General features: G+C 38.8%; 1 protein-coding gene across 1 annotated transcript; it reads right to left on the minus strand.

The window, feature by feature from the left end:
* Positions 1 to 825: 825 nt before the first annotated feature.
* Positions 826 to 18159, minus strand: LOC108676686. Its single transcript, XM_018164804.2, has 4 exons — positions 17852 to 18159; positions 7486 to 7558; positions 1795 to 5206; positions 826 to 1322 (listed from the first exon to the last, which is right to left on the minus strand). The coding sequence occupies exons 1-4, from the start codon at positions 18021 to 18023 to the stop codon at positions 1107 to 1109; spliced, it is 3873 nt and encodes a 1290-aa protein (XP_018020293.1). The 5' UTR covers positions 18024 to 18159; the 3' UTR covers positions 826 to 1106.
* Between the last annotated feature and the right edge of the window lie 330 nt (positions 18160 to 18489).

Raw genomic sequence — 18489 nt, forward strand, 5'->3', positions numbered from 1 at the left:
ATTGACATGTAATCAAATATAATTTTTTTAAGCTGGTTAGTTTCCTTTCAAGCTACTTCACAGTTAGGCAGACACTGCGTGTCCCGGTACATAGTTTAACGCTGGTCACTGAACCAAGAATGGTGTGATGTTGCACAAAAGCGTCAAAATTTTTCAGAATGGATTGCGTACCATAACATTTTCACAGAAAGTGGATCAACCAAAACTGTCGAGCACGGGTTGGTTACGTGATAATTCTCATCATGCCCTGCAAAGGAGAACATTTCCTAAACGCTTTAAAGACATTACCTTGGCGCATAAGATGAATTAGAGCGGTTTGGTGAACCTTGGTATATATTTTACTCAAGAGTAGGGAATTTGGCATGGAAGTCCACCTCGAATCAGATTTATCCGTGATCCAGAAACGTCTTCAAGCGTGTATTTCTAATTACTTGGTTTGTCGTATACATACATTAATGCTCAACAAAATTGATTAGTATTATGCTGAGGTTGAGCAGATATCTTTTGAATGGGAAGCAAACAATTTTTGAAGTTGGCGCGAGTATTTTTTTAATAACATTATCTGAAGTTTACCAATCCGTTAAATTTTGCCAATTTTTTTGGAGGTACCCTCCATAACACAAGTTCGGTACATTGAAGGTTTGAATCAAATTTCGTACAATGCAAATATTGGAGCTGAACGTAAATGCGCATTCCTGATATTCTCTGTATTCTAAAGAGCATGCTCATAGTATTTCCATACATTTTTTTACCATTTGCTATATTGGAAATAACTAATATTTATTACACTTAATAATTAAAGATAAAAATTAAATGTAGCGTCAAACGAGAGATTTTTCTTTGAATAAGGCAGGTAGATGGCACCTTTTCATTTTATTTCCCCCAACTATATTTCTCATAATACATGAGAAGTAAATAATAATTCATGATAAAAAAAACACGACCCTTGAAAATAATTTGATGAAAGCTATCTAACAAGCCCTTCAATTGCGCAACTTTCACTCGTTGTCAAGACGCGATTACCACTACTGTTTAGAAGGACCACTTGACAAGTCGTTCTTCCAGGCCCTTTTCCCTCGTTGTCAAGACGCGATCACCACTCCCGCTTAGAAGAGCCATTCGACCAACTCGCGGTCGTCGCCCTGCTCCTCATCATCGGAGGTGACGCAGTAGAGGTGGTGGCCGGCGTTGTAGAGCGCCGTGCACACGGCCTCCGCCTGCATCCTGAGCAGCGGCGCGACGCTAGCCAGGTAGCGATACCGCGACCGCAGCTCGCGCAAGAACTCCTCGCCGTCGTCACGCGCCGCAGGCCACGTCACCAGCTAGCAACACACCGTATACAATATACAGGGCTAACTTGTTTTATATATTTTATCTCTCAATAAATTAGTTCCAAACTAAAATCGTGAGTTATAACAGTTAACATCCTTCGAATACGTTTTATGATAATTTTACACAGCGCTAATGTACTTTTTGACGTCGGTATAAATGACTACATTAATAATAAACGTGGAAGACAGTCGACTGATGCAGCTCGACAAAAACAAGAATGAAGACAAGTAGCATCATAAATGAAGCTTAACAATAAGATAAACAGTGAAATAATGAATAACAAAAATCTTAAAATAAATACGACAAGTTTAAACATTGCTGCATTTCAGTACATAACAAGAATTACAATTGATTACACCAATCGAACTGGACTCGAGGAAGAAATTCCGGAGATATGATTTAACTTTTAATGAATTTTGTTTACTTAGTTTCAGCTAAAAAAATTCTTAGGCCTTCACTGACCTGCATGAACTGCGTATGGATCCACGGCAGCCACGTCGAAATAATGACCTCCACATCAGGGTCATGATTGTTGAAGAGCTGCTCGACGCTATCATCATTCTCGGGAGCTTTGGGCAGGCGTAGAAGTATCTCATCCTTAGGCAGGTTGTGCACAAGGCGCAGCAACACACAAATAAACTGACTGTAAGGGGACAGATCGCCACTCTTGGAGCTGTGGATCTTAGGTCCTGGCAAAAGAGCGTTGAAAACGTCATGCAGACTGTCATAGTCAGAGAATCCCGTGTAGTACTCCACGAAGGTATCGTGGCTGGAGCTTAGCAGCTCTTCCGTTAAAACCGGTCGCTGCTGAACTATGCGTTGCAGCTGCTGTAGTTCAGCGGCAAGCAACTGCTGCAGTTCGCTTGCTGATCGGTCCTGCCCTACTGAACCCCATACCTCAGAAAATGAGGTCGAGTAAAGTATGTTCTCGGTCACAGTTGTGTCTAGCGAAGAATTAGCCTTGCTGTTGATGAAACGGCAGACTTTCAACGCAGCATCGCTTCTATCGTCGGATGTTCTAGAAAGGTAAGAGAATTCTTTCATCAATATTTCATCAACCAAAGAGTCATATTCTTCTTCGTCTTTCCATTCTTTGGATAAAATCCGAACGCAGTCATCAAAGATTTTCTTCACGTTTTCCACAGAAATACTGTAGGAGTATGAGAGATCCGTGTCGTCGAGGTTCAATTTGAGTTTGGTAAGGGTAAGCCAGCACTGCAACCCTCGCGACGCAACGCTCTTAGGTACTGAAAGTAATTGCTCGTCAAGACAATTCACGACCTCTTCGAACGTTTCGAATGACGTGAGCTTGGTGCTGTGAGGTAACTGTTCTCTCAACACTTCGATGTGATCGAGCAATTCTTCGTGGATAGCTTGACATTCTAAGTGAAGCTTCTCAAGATTGGTGCTATCTGGGTTATTGCAGTTGGAATTACCGACGACATTGTCTAGAGATAAATCAGTTCTGTCACCTTGCCCGATGACAACATTAGCATCCATTTTGGAGGGATCGGACGAGCCTAAGAGCACGTCGGCCGTTACAGGGTCCATGTCCGAAGAAGCGCTTGCAGCCATGGCAGTCGCTACATTGAGGAGCACTTCAGTTACGGTGCTACCATGATCAGAACTGCTTGCGGCCCCCATGAGCTCAGATAAAAGGTCGGCAGCTACAGAGGGAACATCAGTGCTGCTGAAAACCAGATCGCCATGTGGTAACATCGTCGACGCTGCGCTCGAGGCGATAACCGAAGCTTCACTTACTGCAGCAGGAAGGTCTACGTCCATTTTTTCCAATCCTACACATGTGTCAAGATGAGCTCCACTTGCAGACAATTGATCTTCGGTCGGAGGAACAATTTCCAAAGTTTCTCTCGAGTCAGCTAAGGAATTAGCGTAATTTTGTGCAGTAGAGCCTATATCTACAGCACCTATTGAGCCGACGACTGCATTACTCGGGGTTGAATGTTGAGAATCGCCCTCGGAGGCTGTTAGGAGCGAAGCATCAACTGGGGGAATAATGACGGCATCAACTGGCGGAACAGTTTCATCAGTAACTGGCTGATTAGCGACAGCGTCAAAAGGCGGAATAGTGACAGCGTCAACTGGCGGAATAGTGACAGCATCGTCGGCCGTTTCGTTCAATACATCGAGACAGATTAGAGACGCGTCGCTTTTGGCAATTTCTTCATGAGGCTCTGTAGTTTCTTGAGATTTTTCATTGTCAGCCTCAGTAGAAGACGCATTTTCCTTCAAAGTTTCGTTGATCGAGGTACTAGCCGGGTCAGTAACAACTGAAGATGGATCAGGGTAAATAGGAATAGGTGCATTTGATTCACCTAGTTTACTTTCGGCATTTTCGACCTCGCATCCAGTTGTTCCCTCTGTGGAAAACTTTGTCTGAGAGGAGCTTTTTGAATCATCACCGATATCAGGCACTTCTTCGGAGGTTGCATTCCCAGTGCTTGCCGCAATTGTCTTGTCAGCATCTAATTGAGGGTCCACAGCAGGCTCATTAGTTGCCTTACTTTCTTCCTTGTGCATTGATTCCATGTCTTGGTCTTGAGATAAAGCGTCATCGGTAGAGAAGGGCTCGTCGGCAATGCTTTCACCTTCCACCATCTCTACATCAGATTCATGTTTCTGAGCTTCATCTGGAGATGAAATAGAAGGGCAGGAAGGCACGTACTTACCGATGGCTTTAAGGTAATCTTCAATAATTTTTTCTTTTTCCACCAGCACATCAGGGAGCTTATCCTGCACGTCTGACACGGCCACCTCCGAGATGTGAATGAGAGCTCCACAGACTATTTCGATTTTGTGGTTTTTGCGTAAGTGGCCATCGCTCGAGATAAACTTTGTGACGCGCACGACGTCTTTGATGATCTTGTAGTGATCTTTGAGGGACTGTGAAAGCACCGAGAGTCGATATTGCACGTTGTCTGGCGGCCACACGAGCACGTGCGACACCTGCCGGTGCAGAGCGTCCATCCACTCAGGGAAGAACCGCTCAATTTTGCAGAAGTCAATTGCAAAGCGATTGGCGAGGTCCTTGAATTTCAAATTCATTCTCAGTTTCATCAGGCATAAAATGAATTGCTGGAAACGGGTGATGCTAGATATGTGAATATCGTTTTTAACGGCAAGGCTCACTAGGCTGAACAATGTTATGAGAATCGAGTAATTTGGCAACCCAGTGTACATTACAACGCGATGCTTGCTCTTCTGGAAAAAGGCTTCATTTAGCTGAAGAGCTGCTATCTTTTCTTTTGTAGTTTGAAGTTCACCTTTATAAATATTAAGCTTCATCTTGAACAAACGACTTTTCTCGCGAACCATCTCATCCCACTCGGCGGCGACTGCTTTCTTTGCATTGAGTTCCTCCTGAAGGAGGGCTATTTGCTGGATATAACTCTGGCAATTGCGACACTTGCCGTCCTCGTTACCTTGGTCTCTGGAGGATGCGCCTCGACCACCAACCCCTCGCCTGCCTCGACCCCTGCCACGACCTCGGCCTCTTTTCGGCTTGACTTCAGCTACGGCTTCAATTAGCGAGTCCTCATCATGGCTGTCAAACAACCCAGACTGTACGGACATCCGATCTTCATCGAAAATATCCATCTCGCTCATCTCCAATTGTTTAAGTTTGCGCTTACTTTCACTGAGCAGAGCAGCATCCGAGATTTTCTTCTTCTTACTTGACAGCATTCGTGGCGTATCGAACGAGTCGTCACCATGGAAAGAGAGCTCATCCGAAGCTCTCCAAGGTGTACCCATTTTCTTTTGCTGTTTACGTTCATCGTAACTGAAACTTCCAGCTTTTTCGTCAAGCCCGAGCTCTGCCTCGATGATCTGCCGAGCTCGTGACGACTTGTCCCTGAACAAAGCAAAAGTTGCTAGGTGATACAACCATCCATAACTAAATTCAACCGAAAACAAATGCTATCTTAGACATAATTGCACATTATTTACTTACGATTGATCTGCTTAATTTACATTACACAAAGTAACACATAATCATCATTGTCCGGTTCTGACCGACATCCTCAGCTGTTCATTGATTGTGTGTGCCACCTTCAGTGACATCACACTTGCGGTTCTCTACCGTGCCTTCAGCACCGATAGCCAGTCACTCATCAGCCGCCCTAGCAACACATTTGCTGGCTGAAGCTAAAGCCTTGCTAATATAGTCACCCCGCTTTGTCACGCGTTCCGTAATTTAAATATAGTTCACTTAAAGTCAATTCTGTCTTTCAGTCCCCTTGACTGTCTAAGACCAGACCACTTCTAAGAACCCTGAGCCGATGAACTGATAGCATAGTTTCGCCAAAACACGAGCTGTGACAGTGGCGCCCGAACAGATGAGAAGCAATTAAGCTGCGACATCATACTAAAGCAATTAAAAGCTCATTATTGATCGGAATAAGAAAAAAATTTACCTTGTTTTCTGAATAAAGGTAAATTAATCAAGCGACTAGAACGATGTTTGAAGGCGAATCAATAAATTACTCAAGTTATTTAGTTCGAAATTGGGGTACAGGTTATGGGATGGTTAGAAATGTGGGCCGAATCGATGTCGTGTGTGTGTAAGACGGGATTGTTTAGAGAACGTGAGACAGAGCTTCTTGAGTTAAGGATTTCAACGTCTACCTCAAATGACGGACATCACTGTGCGTAATACGGTGATGGCAAAAGTATAAAAGAAGCTGAAGTTTGCGCCATAGACGTTCTTGGGAGCTACCCGACACGGTCTGCAGTCTGCGGACGTCGCGACGGCCGCGGCTGTGATGACGGAGGCGTTGCCCGTCTTCCAACATTAACTGACGCGAGAAAACTCGAATAGTTCATACAACTACTATTTTCGTTAGACCATCTTCAACATACAAGGAATGACTGCAACTTTGCTAAATCTGTGTGGTCAACAGCAGCGCAACAGATGTGACTCACTTTCGAGAATACACGAGGAGCAACTACACGTGCAGCGATTATAAAGCCGACTGTCGGATGTGCAAGTAAGTTCGGAAATACGGTCGGATACAACAACAGCGATACGGCAACGAGAGAGCAGCGGCAGTAAAATGGAAGCCAACATGACCATTCCAAAGTACGACCACCTATAACTCGCCATTCGGAACGTGAGGCATCTCTAGAAGAGACTGACTACTGCTACAGAACAACAAGCGTGGTATGGCTACTGGAAACAATACTGCTAAGAGCTTTAGTGATGGAGACCTGCACGTACAGCAGTCGTACCACCCAACTGGATCGCGCTTTGGATAAAGTTTTCCTTATAAATTAGCCAAGATTAAAAAAACAGTTATATATAAAATTGTAATTTAGAATCGTTTGATTTAATTCTTTGTTCAAGAGTTCAGAGTGATGTTTGCATAGAGGTAAATGTCAAGTTCTGAATTTATTTACATGTCACATGAAACACAAATCTTGTTTCAGTTTATGTGCCTTGATTTTCGCCAGTCTAATTTTAAATGTACAATTACTTTATTTTGACCCTCATGCACTCAATTAATGGTGCAAATTCCAAGAGAACCTTTATCTAAACGCACTCTACTGACCGTCATGAGCCAGCTACTGAACGAACCATCAATTTAATTCCCAAGGAACGAGAGATTTGAAACGTGAATAAAAGCGAAATAATATACAAAAAACAAAATAGATTTCATAAATAAACATGGCACATTAAAGTTACTACTTCCAGACCTCATGATGTTTTTGTCAGGAAATGCCTAGCATCAGAGGGGTAAAATTATATGTTACTTAGTATGGGAAAACAATGTTACTGAATGAATGCTACTAAATGTTACTCTTTCTTTTAGCTTACTATTTTCAAATTGCTGAAAGAATTATATCCATCATTAGATACCATCATTTATAGACAAGTTGAATAAATTAATAAATTGAAGAACGTTTTACCCACTTTTCTTTATAATTACTGATCACTCCTCACGTGCAAATAATTGGTATAACAATTATAAAATGACTCATTAATGCAAGACAGATAATGTGCAACACCTGCAACAAAAGCTGGAAGCACCATTGCAAACCATCAAAATGAGACTCTGTTCACTTGAAGCAACTTACATTCATATAAAGCATAACATTTAAGTGATATCAATGAATCTCAAAACAAATTGTTACCTTTTCTTTGTTCGCAGTGAGCGAAAAACTGAAGGCACATAGTCAGGGTGCCATGGATGTGGGCTCACAAGTCCTGTAGGGATTATTTTGTTTATTAATCAATGTTATGGCATAGAAGTGGGAGAAGTAGAATTGCTAAAGAATGAACAATTCTAGATGATAAATTTTGTTGAAAAAACATTGCCAAACAAAAAATTAAATTGAGTGTTTTGTTAATAAAACATTAAAAAAGAAGGTATTCCATTAACAGTGGACCATAAAATTAGGTCTGGATCTGTATCTGATCATGAAGGCAGGAACTCCTGGGCAACTATCTATTTCACAGTAGTGTTAACCATTTTTGACCTCAAGAACCTTCTTTTTAACTTAAAAATGGTCTTCTGAGAGGCATAACTGCAAGTCAAGTTAAATTAGACAGGTAAAAATTTCACAAATTTGGGATTGATGTACCATGCAAATCACACTAGCAGAGCCATTGCACACTAGCAGAGCCATTGCACACTAGCAGAGCCATTGCACACTAGCCGAGCCATTGCACACTAGCAGGGCCATTGCACACTAGCAGAGCCATTGCACACTAGCCGAGCCACTAGCCATTACAAATTGTGAGACAATGCCAAGAATTTCTAGACCTAAATTGTAACCAGTACTAAAGTAGTACAAAGAATTTGTTGCCAGAGCTATCTCAGACATGAATTTTTGTTGTCAGACAAGTTCTTAACAAGGCATTTACATGGAAATACAACATCCAGTCTTCAGAAGATATATTTATTGATGCTGTTGTACAAAAAAGAATAATGAGATATTCAATTGATTTTTGCACAGTGGTTTAAACTTAGTTATGTGTATATGTACCTACATTATACATATATATAGATATTGTTGTCTATTGATAAGTATGGTTATTGTGTGACACGTTTGTTAAGAGTTCCCAGAAACCGTGTCACTGAATTGTTCGATCAAAAAGTTACTCATACTTTTGACATACCAGTATTGTGTGACAAAATGCTGCACAATTACCATCTTAGAATGTACCAATGTTGCAGAATCTACCTATGATTAGTATTTGCTAATAGTGCAACACAAAAAAAGATGAACACTATTATGAGACATGCTAATTAACCCTTTCACGAGTAAGTTACCATATATGGTAATTAATAAGGAGTAAAAAAAGGCTGCCCACATCACCCACATTGCTTGGGGCAGCCTGCCAACAAGCTTCAACCAATCACAGATCATGTATGATTTACATCATGTATGATGTAGCGCTCTGGCGCACTCTTACATCTGTGTGAGCTGACTTAAAAACTAAGTACTCTGGAAAAATGGCAAAATGGCATTTCGGGCCCTCATCGTATTCACTTTAGCATCTCTAGCCTGTGAAGAACTGTAGGTGAGGCCATGGTAGTTGCTAGCTAGTATCATGGTTAAAAACTTGCTTCATCAACTGATTACGATAATGTAAGGCATCTCAAAAAAAATTCCATATGCTATTCATAAGGTGCCAGAAGCAAAAAAATGCGTCCTGAACTACCCCTGGGAATGGGGTAATCTGTGACACTTTAAAAAACCCCCCCCTCCAAAAAAACCTTCCATATCATTGATAACCTTGTCCACTGCAAGCTTCATATCAGCAGCTGTATAGCATTTCCTCTATAAGCATATGTGACAGGGCTTGTAATTCTGCACCATTTCAAGTGAATTAATTAACTATAACAAAAACGTACATTAAACAGAAAGGAATATTTTATTGACAACCATCATGTTAGGGAGAAATAAATCATAGTTCAGGTTAGTCACCTTTCACTCTATGTTGCCCAGAGCACAATTCTATCAATGACATTCTATGCACAATTTTTTGATGACTGATGATGCATCAATTTTTTTAAATGATTTTTTCTGCTTAGGTAGACAAATAAAAAATTTGTTAGTTACCAATTTTTTCATTGACCAGAGCCTTTGCTAACCAAGGTTCTGGTGTAAATGCAATTTTAGGGGTGTCTCATAATACTCTGTCTTGTGAAAATGGCTGTAATTTTGTTTTGGATTGAGGTACACAAATTCCATCTATAAAATTTCAAAGCCAACACATGTCTGCAATTTTTTTTTCAAAATTTTCTAATACATTAAATCTTTCTGGCACATATTCTCATTTATGGGAAAAAAAGTGCCATTGTGCTCATCATGTTCATCCATCTGTCTGTCTGTATTGTTGCAGGGGGTGCTGTATTGCTTTTTAGCCCAACCCTTTGGCTATCATGCTTGTTTATTTGATGTCTGTGCTGTGTTTTTGCATTATGTAACTTATTATGTACTTTTCCTTTCTTTTCTCTCTCTAGTCCAGACAAGGAAGTGAAAATCATTTATGTAAAGTAAATTCCAAGCCAAGCATAATCCTGATGCAAAATCTCAATGAATAATTAATAACTGCACCAGTATGGAAGTTAAGCTAACTCACCACTTGAGAGGAAGTACCACTTGAGAGGAAGTGAGTGATTGTTTATTGCATATATTCATTTTATTACTTAATTGATGTTATATTACAAATTGTTTATACTTTGCGATTTGCTTTATTTCTTATTTTCTATTAATTGTGTTCAGTGTGTATAAATTCTGCAAGCTATATATTTTGGTGTTCATTAATTCTTCATTAAGCTGTTTGCTGCCATACAAGTTTGATATCATCATAATGGTTCTTGATTATTACCATTTTTCTGCTTGTTAATTTAAAGCTTGTTCATATTTAATCCAATTCTTTATCTTATAGTCTTAGGGCTATGATGCATAAGATTAATAAGTTTTAATTTCTTTTATGGCAGATCACATATGCATCTTGTCCATGCTCCTATTCTTGTTAGTTTCATGCTCCTATTCTTGTTAGTTTCATGCTCCTATGCTCCTTAGTCCTATAGGAGCATGCTTAGGTACTGCTTAGGTATACACTGACATTCTCAGTCACTTATGCACCAGACGTGTTCATTTCATAACCAAGAGCCATTTACTTGAACTGTAATTAGAATTCTTTTCTATTTGTCCATAATAAAAGATCAAGTTTAGTCTCATCATTATCCACTGCCCAAGTAGGTTGTTGCCAACCTATCAAGTAGAAGTAGGCAACGTGTTTGCCTCACCCGCGGGAGACACATGGCAACAGTATGTCTGTGACTTCATAGACGGACAAGAAAATGCAATGAGTCACTCAATGCAGTGAGTACCGATCCATTTTTTTTAGCAACAGACCTTAGCAGATGTACTTTTCCAAAATATAATTTTTAACATTTTTCTCTGGAATTTTTTAGAGCTAGTAAGTAGTAAATGTATGATTTCTCAACTTCCATTGTGCTACATCAATAAGAAAAATATGGAAGTTAATGCTAGTATTTTTTGTTTTGCAATGTTTAAATTAGTTTTGCTGCTATAACATTTTTATGCCATGATGGAGGTCTGTTCTGCTGAGACGTCTCTCAGCGTCTCCTCACTGTGGGACAACCCCGTGGAGACAGCGGCTTTCCTGGCCACCCTCCCTGCCTTTGCCCATCTACCCCTTCTTCCGGTGCCGGCCCCCTGCCCACTAGCAGAGCCTCCTCCCAGGCGAGCATGACAGTGCAACAAACAACAACAACAACACTTCCAATTTACCCCACCAAACCCCTATTATCCTGTTTGATGGTACTGAAATCTTGTAGCTACAAAATGAGTGAAAGGCTTTTGATAATTTAGGAATCTTGTGGCCGCTGCACAGGATTTGGCAATTGTGTTGCCATGAAAATATTTTTAGGCTCAAAGTTTTGTCAGTGTATAAGGGTGCACAAAAACAGAGGGCAGAGCAATACAACCAACAAAATTGTGAAGCAACAGATTTTGTCTTATGGCAGGGTAGGCACTTTGTACTGCTCTCTTTCCTCAACTGACATCTTAATTTGGTCAACTCATGTTTGAAAATAAACTAAAGAATCTCAATTTATAACCATGCAATCTTGTTTTTCAACATTTCTTTCATTCAACTCCACTTTGTTAGTGCTTCTATGAAGTGCATCAGAAAATATTGTTTCATTATGCTTTGGTAATGAAACAGGCAATTATAAATAGATAAAACAATTTTTTGTGCATGCTCTCCAAATTCCAGAGTTCTGCAGAGATAAGCTGACTTGTACATCATCATCAATTGTTTGACTTTAATTAGAGTAATTGCACTAGCTTGAACTCATTTCTACAAATGGAAAAAAAGATGGTCACGTGCCCCTTGATTGGCAACTCTTGGTTCACTTTTTGTATCAATTCCAATATAAGTCTTTTTTTTATTTCGTCAATACTTAGAAAAAAGTACTATTGATTATAGAAAAAAAATCAATTTTTCTGTAAATGCCTACCGTAAAATGGGGTAACTTAGACCACTTTTTTTTTATAAATGATGCCATTTTTTTACTAGCTAAATTAAACTTGAATTGAAACATGCATAATACAGGTCTATACTCTAGCTTCACTCACCATAAATTGCTGGCTCCTGCCTCTCATAGTCTTTATACAATGCATCAAAACCTGGAGTTATTTAACCAAAAAATAAAAAATTGGAGGGGGTACTCTGACAGGCTTTAAATAATAGCTTTTTTTCATGGGTCACATTTTTAATTTTTTAACCTATTAGATATGCAAACTTTTCAAATCTTTCTACAGTGTTATGTAGCCTCAGTATTAGGCCTTTAATGCCCATTGACAAAATTTTTCTATGTCAAATAGTTTTTGAGTTGTGGGGGTTTTTGTTAAAAAAATGAAAAGTGGTCCAAGTTACCCCGCCGGTCTAAGTTACCCCATTTTACGGTACAGTATTATCCAGGATTTGCTGCCAGAAATACCTAAATCTTCAAGATTTCTTGCCAAAAACACATGTAAAGCCTAAAGGCATTCAAGGAGCAATGTGTTGGCAAGATCTTCACATAATCCAGGGCTGGAAAAGTCCTACTTTTTCTGAAATATCATGGCTCTAATGTCATGTATTTTTGTTTGATCAAAAAAATCTCAGTTTGCACTTGGCAAACATGTGGTTTCATAAAATTTTTGACATCCGCAATCTGCAGTGCTACAAAGCTCCAAGTTGCCATCTAAGATATAGTATGTTACAGTTGCTATTTGACTGTTTTAGGGTAAAATTAGATATTTGGGATAACACGTGCACAGGGCTTTGTAAATAATTTTGCAGCTTGTAAATGGCTTTTCATGGCCAAGATATGGAATTCATGGCTTGAAGAAATGGAATCACAATTGGCAAATCCATAAAACCACGGCTTGAAAAATTCATTTGTGGCTTGCCAAGTAGATATATTCTATGCCTGACATAATAAGATCTTTGCTTACTCAGAGTCTCTCACTCTGCACAGGTCAGGAAGTCTTACTTTTTTTCTGAAGTATCAGGGCTTAATATCATATAATTTCAGTGGGTATGAAATCTTGCAGCTCTAATGTCACGTATTTTTGTTGGATTGAAAAAATCATGGTTTGCACTTTGCAAAAGTGTCATTTCAATGATTTCATAAAATTTCAACTTCCACAATCCGTAGTAGGTACTCCAATGCTCCAGCCAAAATATCCTGCAGAATGTAATGTTAATGAGTCAACCCAAAACGTTTTGTTGAAGATTGCATAGTTGCAGTCATGTCAGAGCAATCAGACTGCACTATCACATGTTCAGTTGCCACTAAATTAAGACAAATGTTATTGTTGCTGTTTGTCTATTTTTGGGGTAAACTTAGTGATTTGGGGGTAACATGTGCACAGGACTGGAAAAGTCCTATTTTTCCCAAAATATAGCAGGTCTCTGGTCTAATATCATATAATTTCAGTAGGTATAAAATCTCATGGCTTGAATGTCAAATTTTTGATTGATTGAAAAAATCACAGTTTGCACTTTGCAAACATATCATTTCATAAAATTTTCAACTTCCAAAATCTGCATTACTTTACCATTCCAGCCAAAATATCCTACAGATCATAATCATTGTAATGTTAACAAGACAACTTAAATGTTTCATTGAAGATTGCACATAGTTGTGGTCATGTCAGAGCAGTCAGACACTCAGACTGCATTAACACATGTGCAGCTTACATTAAAGACAAATTGAAATATTATTGTTTCCATTTGACTGTTTTAGCATAAAACTGGAGATTTGGGGTAGCACATGCATGGACTTTGTAAATAAATTTGAGCCTCGTAAATGGCTTTTCATGACCAAGATATGGAATTCACAGCACAAAAAAATGGAATCACGGCTCAAAGAAATGGAATCACAGCTGGCAAATCCATAAAACCACGGCTCAAAAATACAGTTGAGGCTTGGCAAGTAGATATATTCCATGCCTGCATGTGCATAGGACTTAGTAAACAAGTTTGTGGCTTGTTAATGGCTTTTTATGGCCGAGATATGAAATTCATGGCCTGGATAAATGGAATCATGGCCCACAAATCCATAAAACCACGGCTCAAAAAATTCAGTCAAGACACGAAGTAGATGTATAATCATATATTCCATGCTTGACTCTGCACTCTTGTCACTTTTGTAGCCCCATCATGCAATTTTTGATAAGTTGTCCACAAAACTTAGATAGAATATAACTGAGAATTTATCTAGTGCTAGTGGCAATCTCACAGACTCACAGCTCTAGAAATGGAAGGAAATCTTTAGTGGCAGCTCAAAAAGTAGGGTAAACGTGGTATAGTCAAATGGGGTAAGACAGGATCGCAGCCTTCATGGGTTGAGAAAGGACCAGCCCATGGCGTGCATTCTAATTGCACTGAATTCAATTTGACAAAAGAATATGTTAGAGCAATCATTGCCTGTCACTACAGTGTTTGTGGCAACCCTGTTCTGCAAATAATGAATTTCTGGCTAATTTTTAAAGAAAACCTATGTAAAGAAGGATAAGAAAATAGTTAACCCTGTTTGGGAAATAAGCTCTATCTAATGACAAACAATTTTTTGGCCAGGTTTGTGGATGTAGGCAGGTAACCTCAAGTAATAGGCAACTTTTTAGACATACTAGGCATTCCTACCTGCTACCATCACTGCATGACATGTATTCTAAAATGGGGTAAAAAAGGACCAGACATGGGGTAAGACAGGACCACTAAATGATTGTGTTTTACCACACAAGTGGTCCTATCTTACCCCACAAATGGTCCTGTCTTACCCCACAAATGGTCCTGTCTTACCCCACAAATGGTCCTGTCTTACCCCACAAATGGTCCTCTATTACCCTACAGTTTATCAAAAATAGTTTTTAAATGAATATATTATTGTGTAGTACATGGAGTATTTTGATAAAAATTTTTATCTTTTGCTCAAACTTCATTATAACTTGTTAGCTTTTTTAATTAGAGAAATTTAGTGCACTATTTTAAATTGCATCAAAGGGACATAGAAAATAGGGATGTCTCTTCCCATTAGTGAGCTGCAGAACTATGTGCAAGATTGGCTGGGGGAAAAATCATTGTGTGAAACATGAAAAATAATTAGGATCACAACTCTGTGAGAGGGCATGAGCTATGTTTGAAGAAGTGCACCACAAATGCTGTTAGCAAGAAAACACATGATGTCTGATACTTAAGTTATTATCCATTGGTTTAATTACCAATTTGATAAATTTTTCAGACAATGACACTAATGGAATATACATGAAGCATTTAGCAGTGCTCTACAATGAACCAAAGCCAACCCACTATTACTATGCTTAACAAAGTTTTCTCGTGACAAAAACTTCAATGTGACTGATATTAGAGTTGACTTCCCGCAACACAAAACAGTATGATATGTTTGATCAATCAAATAATGTGTTTCTAGATGGATAATATTGAATATCAGATTTGCATTTTTATTAAAAAAACCTTGTAACATAAGAATTGCCAGTTGGTCCTGTCCTACCCCATGCCTGGTCCCATCTTACCCCAGTGGGGTAAGATGGAACCAGCTCACTTTTTTTAATCTGTACAGAAAACTGTGTTAGATGCAAAATGTCTGAGTTGTAGCTTAGAAGCCCATTGCATAACCACACCTTGTGATAGGTTTAGGGTTTTTTAGTTATTCATGGTATAGATGCTACAGGCTTGTTAGTGTTTTCGGTCCTGTCTTACCCCATCTGACTATATATTCCGACACTTTAAGGACGGAGCAACAAATATAATGGCTATAAAAAATACACTGTATGCGCAACTTGTGTTGTTTGCTTTACGTCACTCTCAAAACACTGCACTGCGTGCCAGCAACAATGAAACGTCACAAAATGTTGCCATATTCATTTAAAAGCCTTTAGAATGCAAACCTACCAAATCCATACATTCCAACACTGTGTGTGAGTCAGTGTGATTAAATTTGGCATTTTGTGAGACTAATTCCGGCCGCGCTTCAAACTCTACTAATTCGTAATGCCGACACTCTTGTGTTCAAATTCCGATCACTGTGTGAGCTGTATTGGAATACGACACAGCTTGGAATTAGAACGCTATTGAATATTGAACACTACTTAATTAGGCTTTTAATTAAGAGCTATTAAGCTTTTAAGTAAGAAAATTTTAATTTTTGCACACAGCTTGGATCAAGCTGTGTGTGTCTAATTCCAAGCTGTGTCGGAATTAGTTTTTATGTGTCTAAAACCGTCTCTTAACTTAATCTATTAATTTTTTTACTACTTGAAATCAGCAAATACAAGTAGGTAAACGCGGTATATTCTGACACATTAAGGACGCATCAAGAAATGAAAAACTATAAAAAAAACTGTATGCATTACTTGAGTTCTGTTTGCTTTATGTGACTCTCAAAACACCGCACGACACACCAGTAACAATGAAACGTCACAAAATGTTGCCATATTTATTTAAAAGCCATTAGAATGCAAACCTACCAAATCCCTATATTCCAACACTGTGTGTGACTAGTCATATTTGGCACGTGGTGAGACGTATTTCGGCCGCGCTTCAAATTGTACTAATACGTAATTCCGACATCCACGTGTTCGAATTCCGATCGCTGTGTGAGCTGTATTGGAATACGACACGGCTTTGAATTAGAACACTATTGAATATTGAGCACTACTTAATTAGGCTTTTAAGTAACAGTTATTAAGCTTTTAATTAAGAAAATTTTAATTTTTGTACACAGCTTGGACGAGCTGTGTGTGTCCAATTCAAGTTGTGTCGGAATTAGTTTTTATGTGTCTAAATCCATTTCTCAACTTAATCATCTATTAATTTATTTACCACTTTAAATCAGCAAATACAAGTATACTTAAAGGATTCCTAATATATTTACAGATGTATTTAAAAGTCTCAAACCATAATATTCTTTCTACACAAACAGTTTATCACTATTTGGTAGAGCAAGGTCAACTGTCAACTTTGACACATTTTTCGATGATCTCATTGGGTGGCATGCACCGTCTCTCTTTGGATCTCAACATTTTCCCGCTAGATGGCCCAGACTTAGTGTTTTGGCAGTAGTTTGACGCGCAAATGTATGACGTCACTATTTCAACCATCAACAAACGCATGGAACTAAAACAAAGCTTAATATATAGGAAAAACTAGAGAGGCGTCGGAATTTAGGAAAAACTAGAGAGGCGTCGGAATTACCCATGATGTCGGAATATACCGCGTTTACCCTATACTTAATTCTTAAAGGATTCCTAATATATTTACAGATGTATTTAAAAGTCTCAAACCATAATATTCTTTCTACACAAACAGTTTATCACTATTTGGTAGAGCAAGGTCAACTATCAACTTTGACACATTTTTCGATGATCTCACTGGGTGGCATGCACTTATTGCACTGTCTCTCTTTGGATCTCAACGTTTTCCTGCCAGACGGCCCAAACCTAGTGTTTTGGCAATAGTTTGGTGCGCAAAGGTATGACGTCACTATTTCAAATTTTCAACCATCAATGAATGCTTGGAACTAAGACAAAGCTTAATAAAAAGGAAAAACTAGAGAGTTGTCGGAATTACCCACGATGTTGGAATATACCGTGTTTATGGTTTACCCAATGGCTCAGCCTGAGTGTTGACTGCGGATTGGGCAACACTTACCAGTCATTATGACTGGTACCTAAGTGTTGCCCAATGCCCAGTTCTTAAGTTAGGTAGGACCTAAGGCCTATGTGCTTTTTTCTTTACTCTTCTGGTTGCCAAATGCAAATGCCAACTTGCCTTGATATATAGGCCTATGGCTGACATTGAATTAGGCTAGAATTATTTTTGTAAATGATGACCTTTCAATGAACAATGATGCCTGGTCAATTATTGAACAAAGAAACATAATTCTTAAATAAATATACAAAATATTGCTTCATGACCAATAAATTCTTATTTCCAGTTCCTTACTAGTAACAAAGTGGACTGAGCAGATCTTTGATGTAACCGAAGGTTGCCAGCCATCAGGTTTCTGCAGAGCAGAAATCCATCTTGCTCTCTGTTCTTTATTCTCGGGGAAATCGAAAAATTCAAGATCTTTACAAGGTTTGTTTGTACAACCATTGGCAGCGCATACAGCCATATTTATTGAACCACACTACTACCAAATACGCCACTGGAGTACTGGACGTACACTAAACATTCTAAAATGTACGATCACCTACGATACGAGTCCGACTATAGACGTTTGAACATTGGGTTTGATACTGACGCCATACTAAGCACTGCCACTTCTGCGATTAACCCTTCAAAATTACAAAACTACTGTTATTCTGTGTTTACATGTCTTTGATTCATCTTAACGTAAAGTTGATTCATTCACTTATCTCATTAGATAAATAATTCGCAAACTATTCAAACTCATTCAGTTCAAACATTTGTTTCAAATTGATGAAGGTGAAGATAAATTAATATATAAGAAAAATATGCTGATGAATGAATATATGACAAAAATATGCATTCAAAAATTACTTTTTAAAGACAACACTTCTAAGGAGGCCAATGTCTCCGATGTTAAACATGTACAATTAATTCCTTATCTTATTTTG

This window comes from Hyalella azteca, unplaced genomic scaffold (assembly GCF_000764305.2).
Source record: "Hyalella azteca isolate HAZT.00-mixed unplaced genomic scaffold, Hazt_2.0.2 contig8774, whole genome shotgun sequence".
NCBI classification, from domain to species: domain Eukaryota; kingdom Metazoa; phylum Arthropoda; class Malacostraca; order Amphipoda; family Hyalellidae; genus Hyalella; species Hyalella azteca.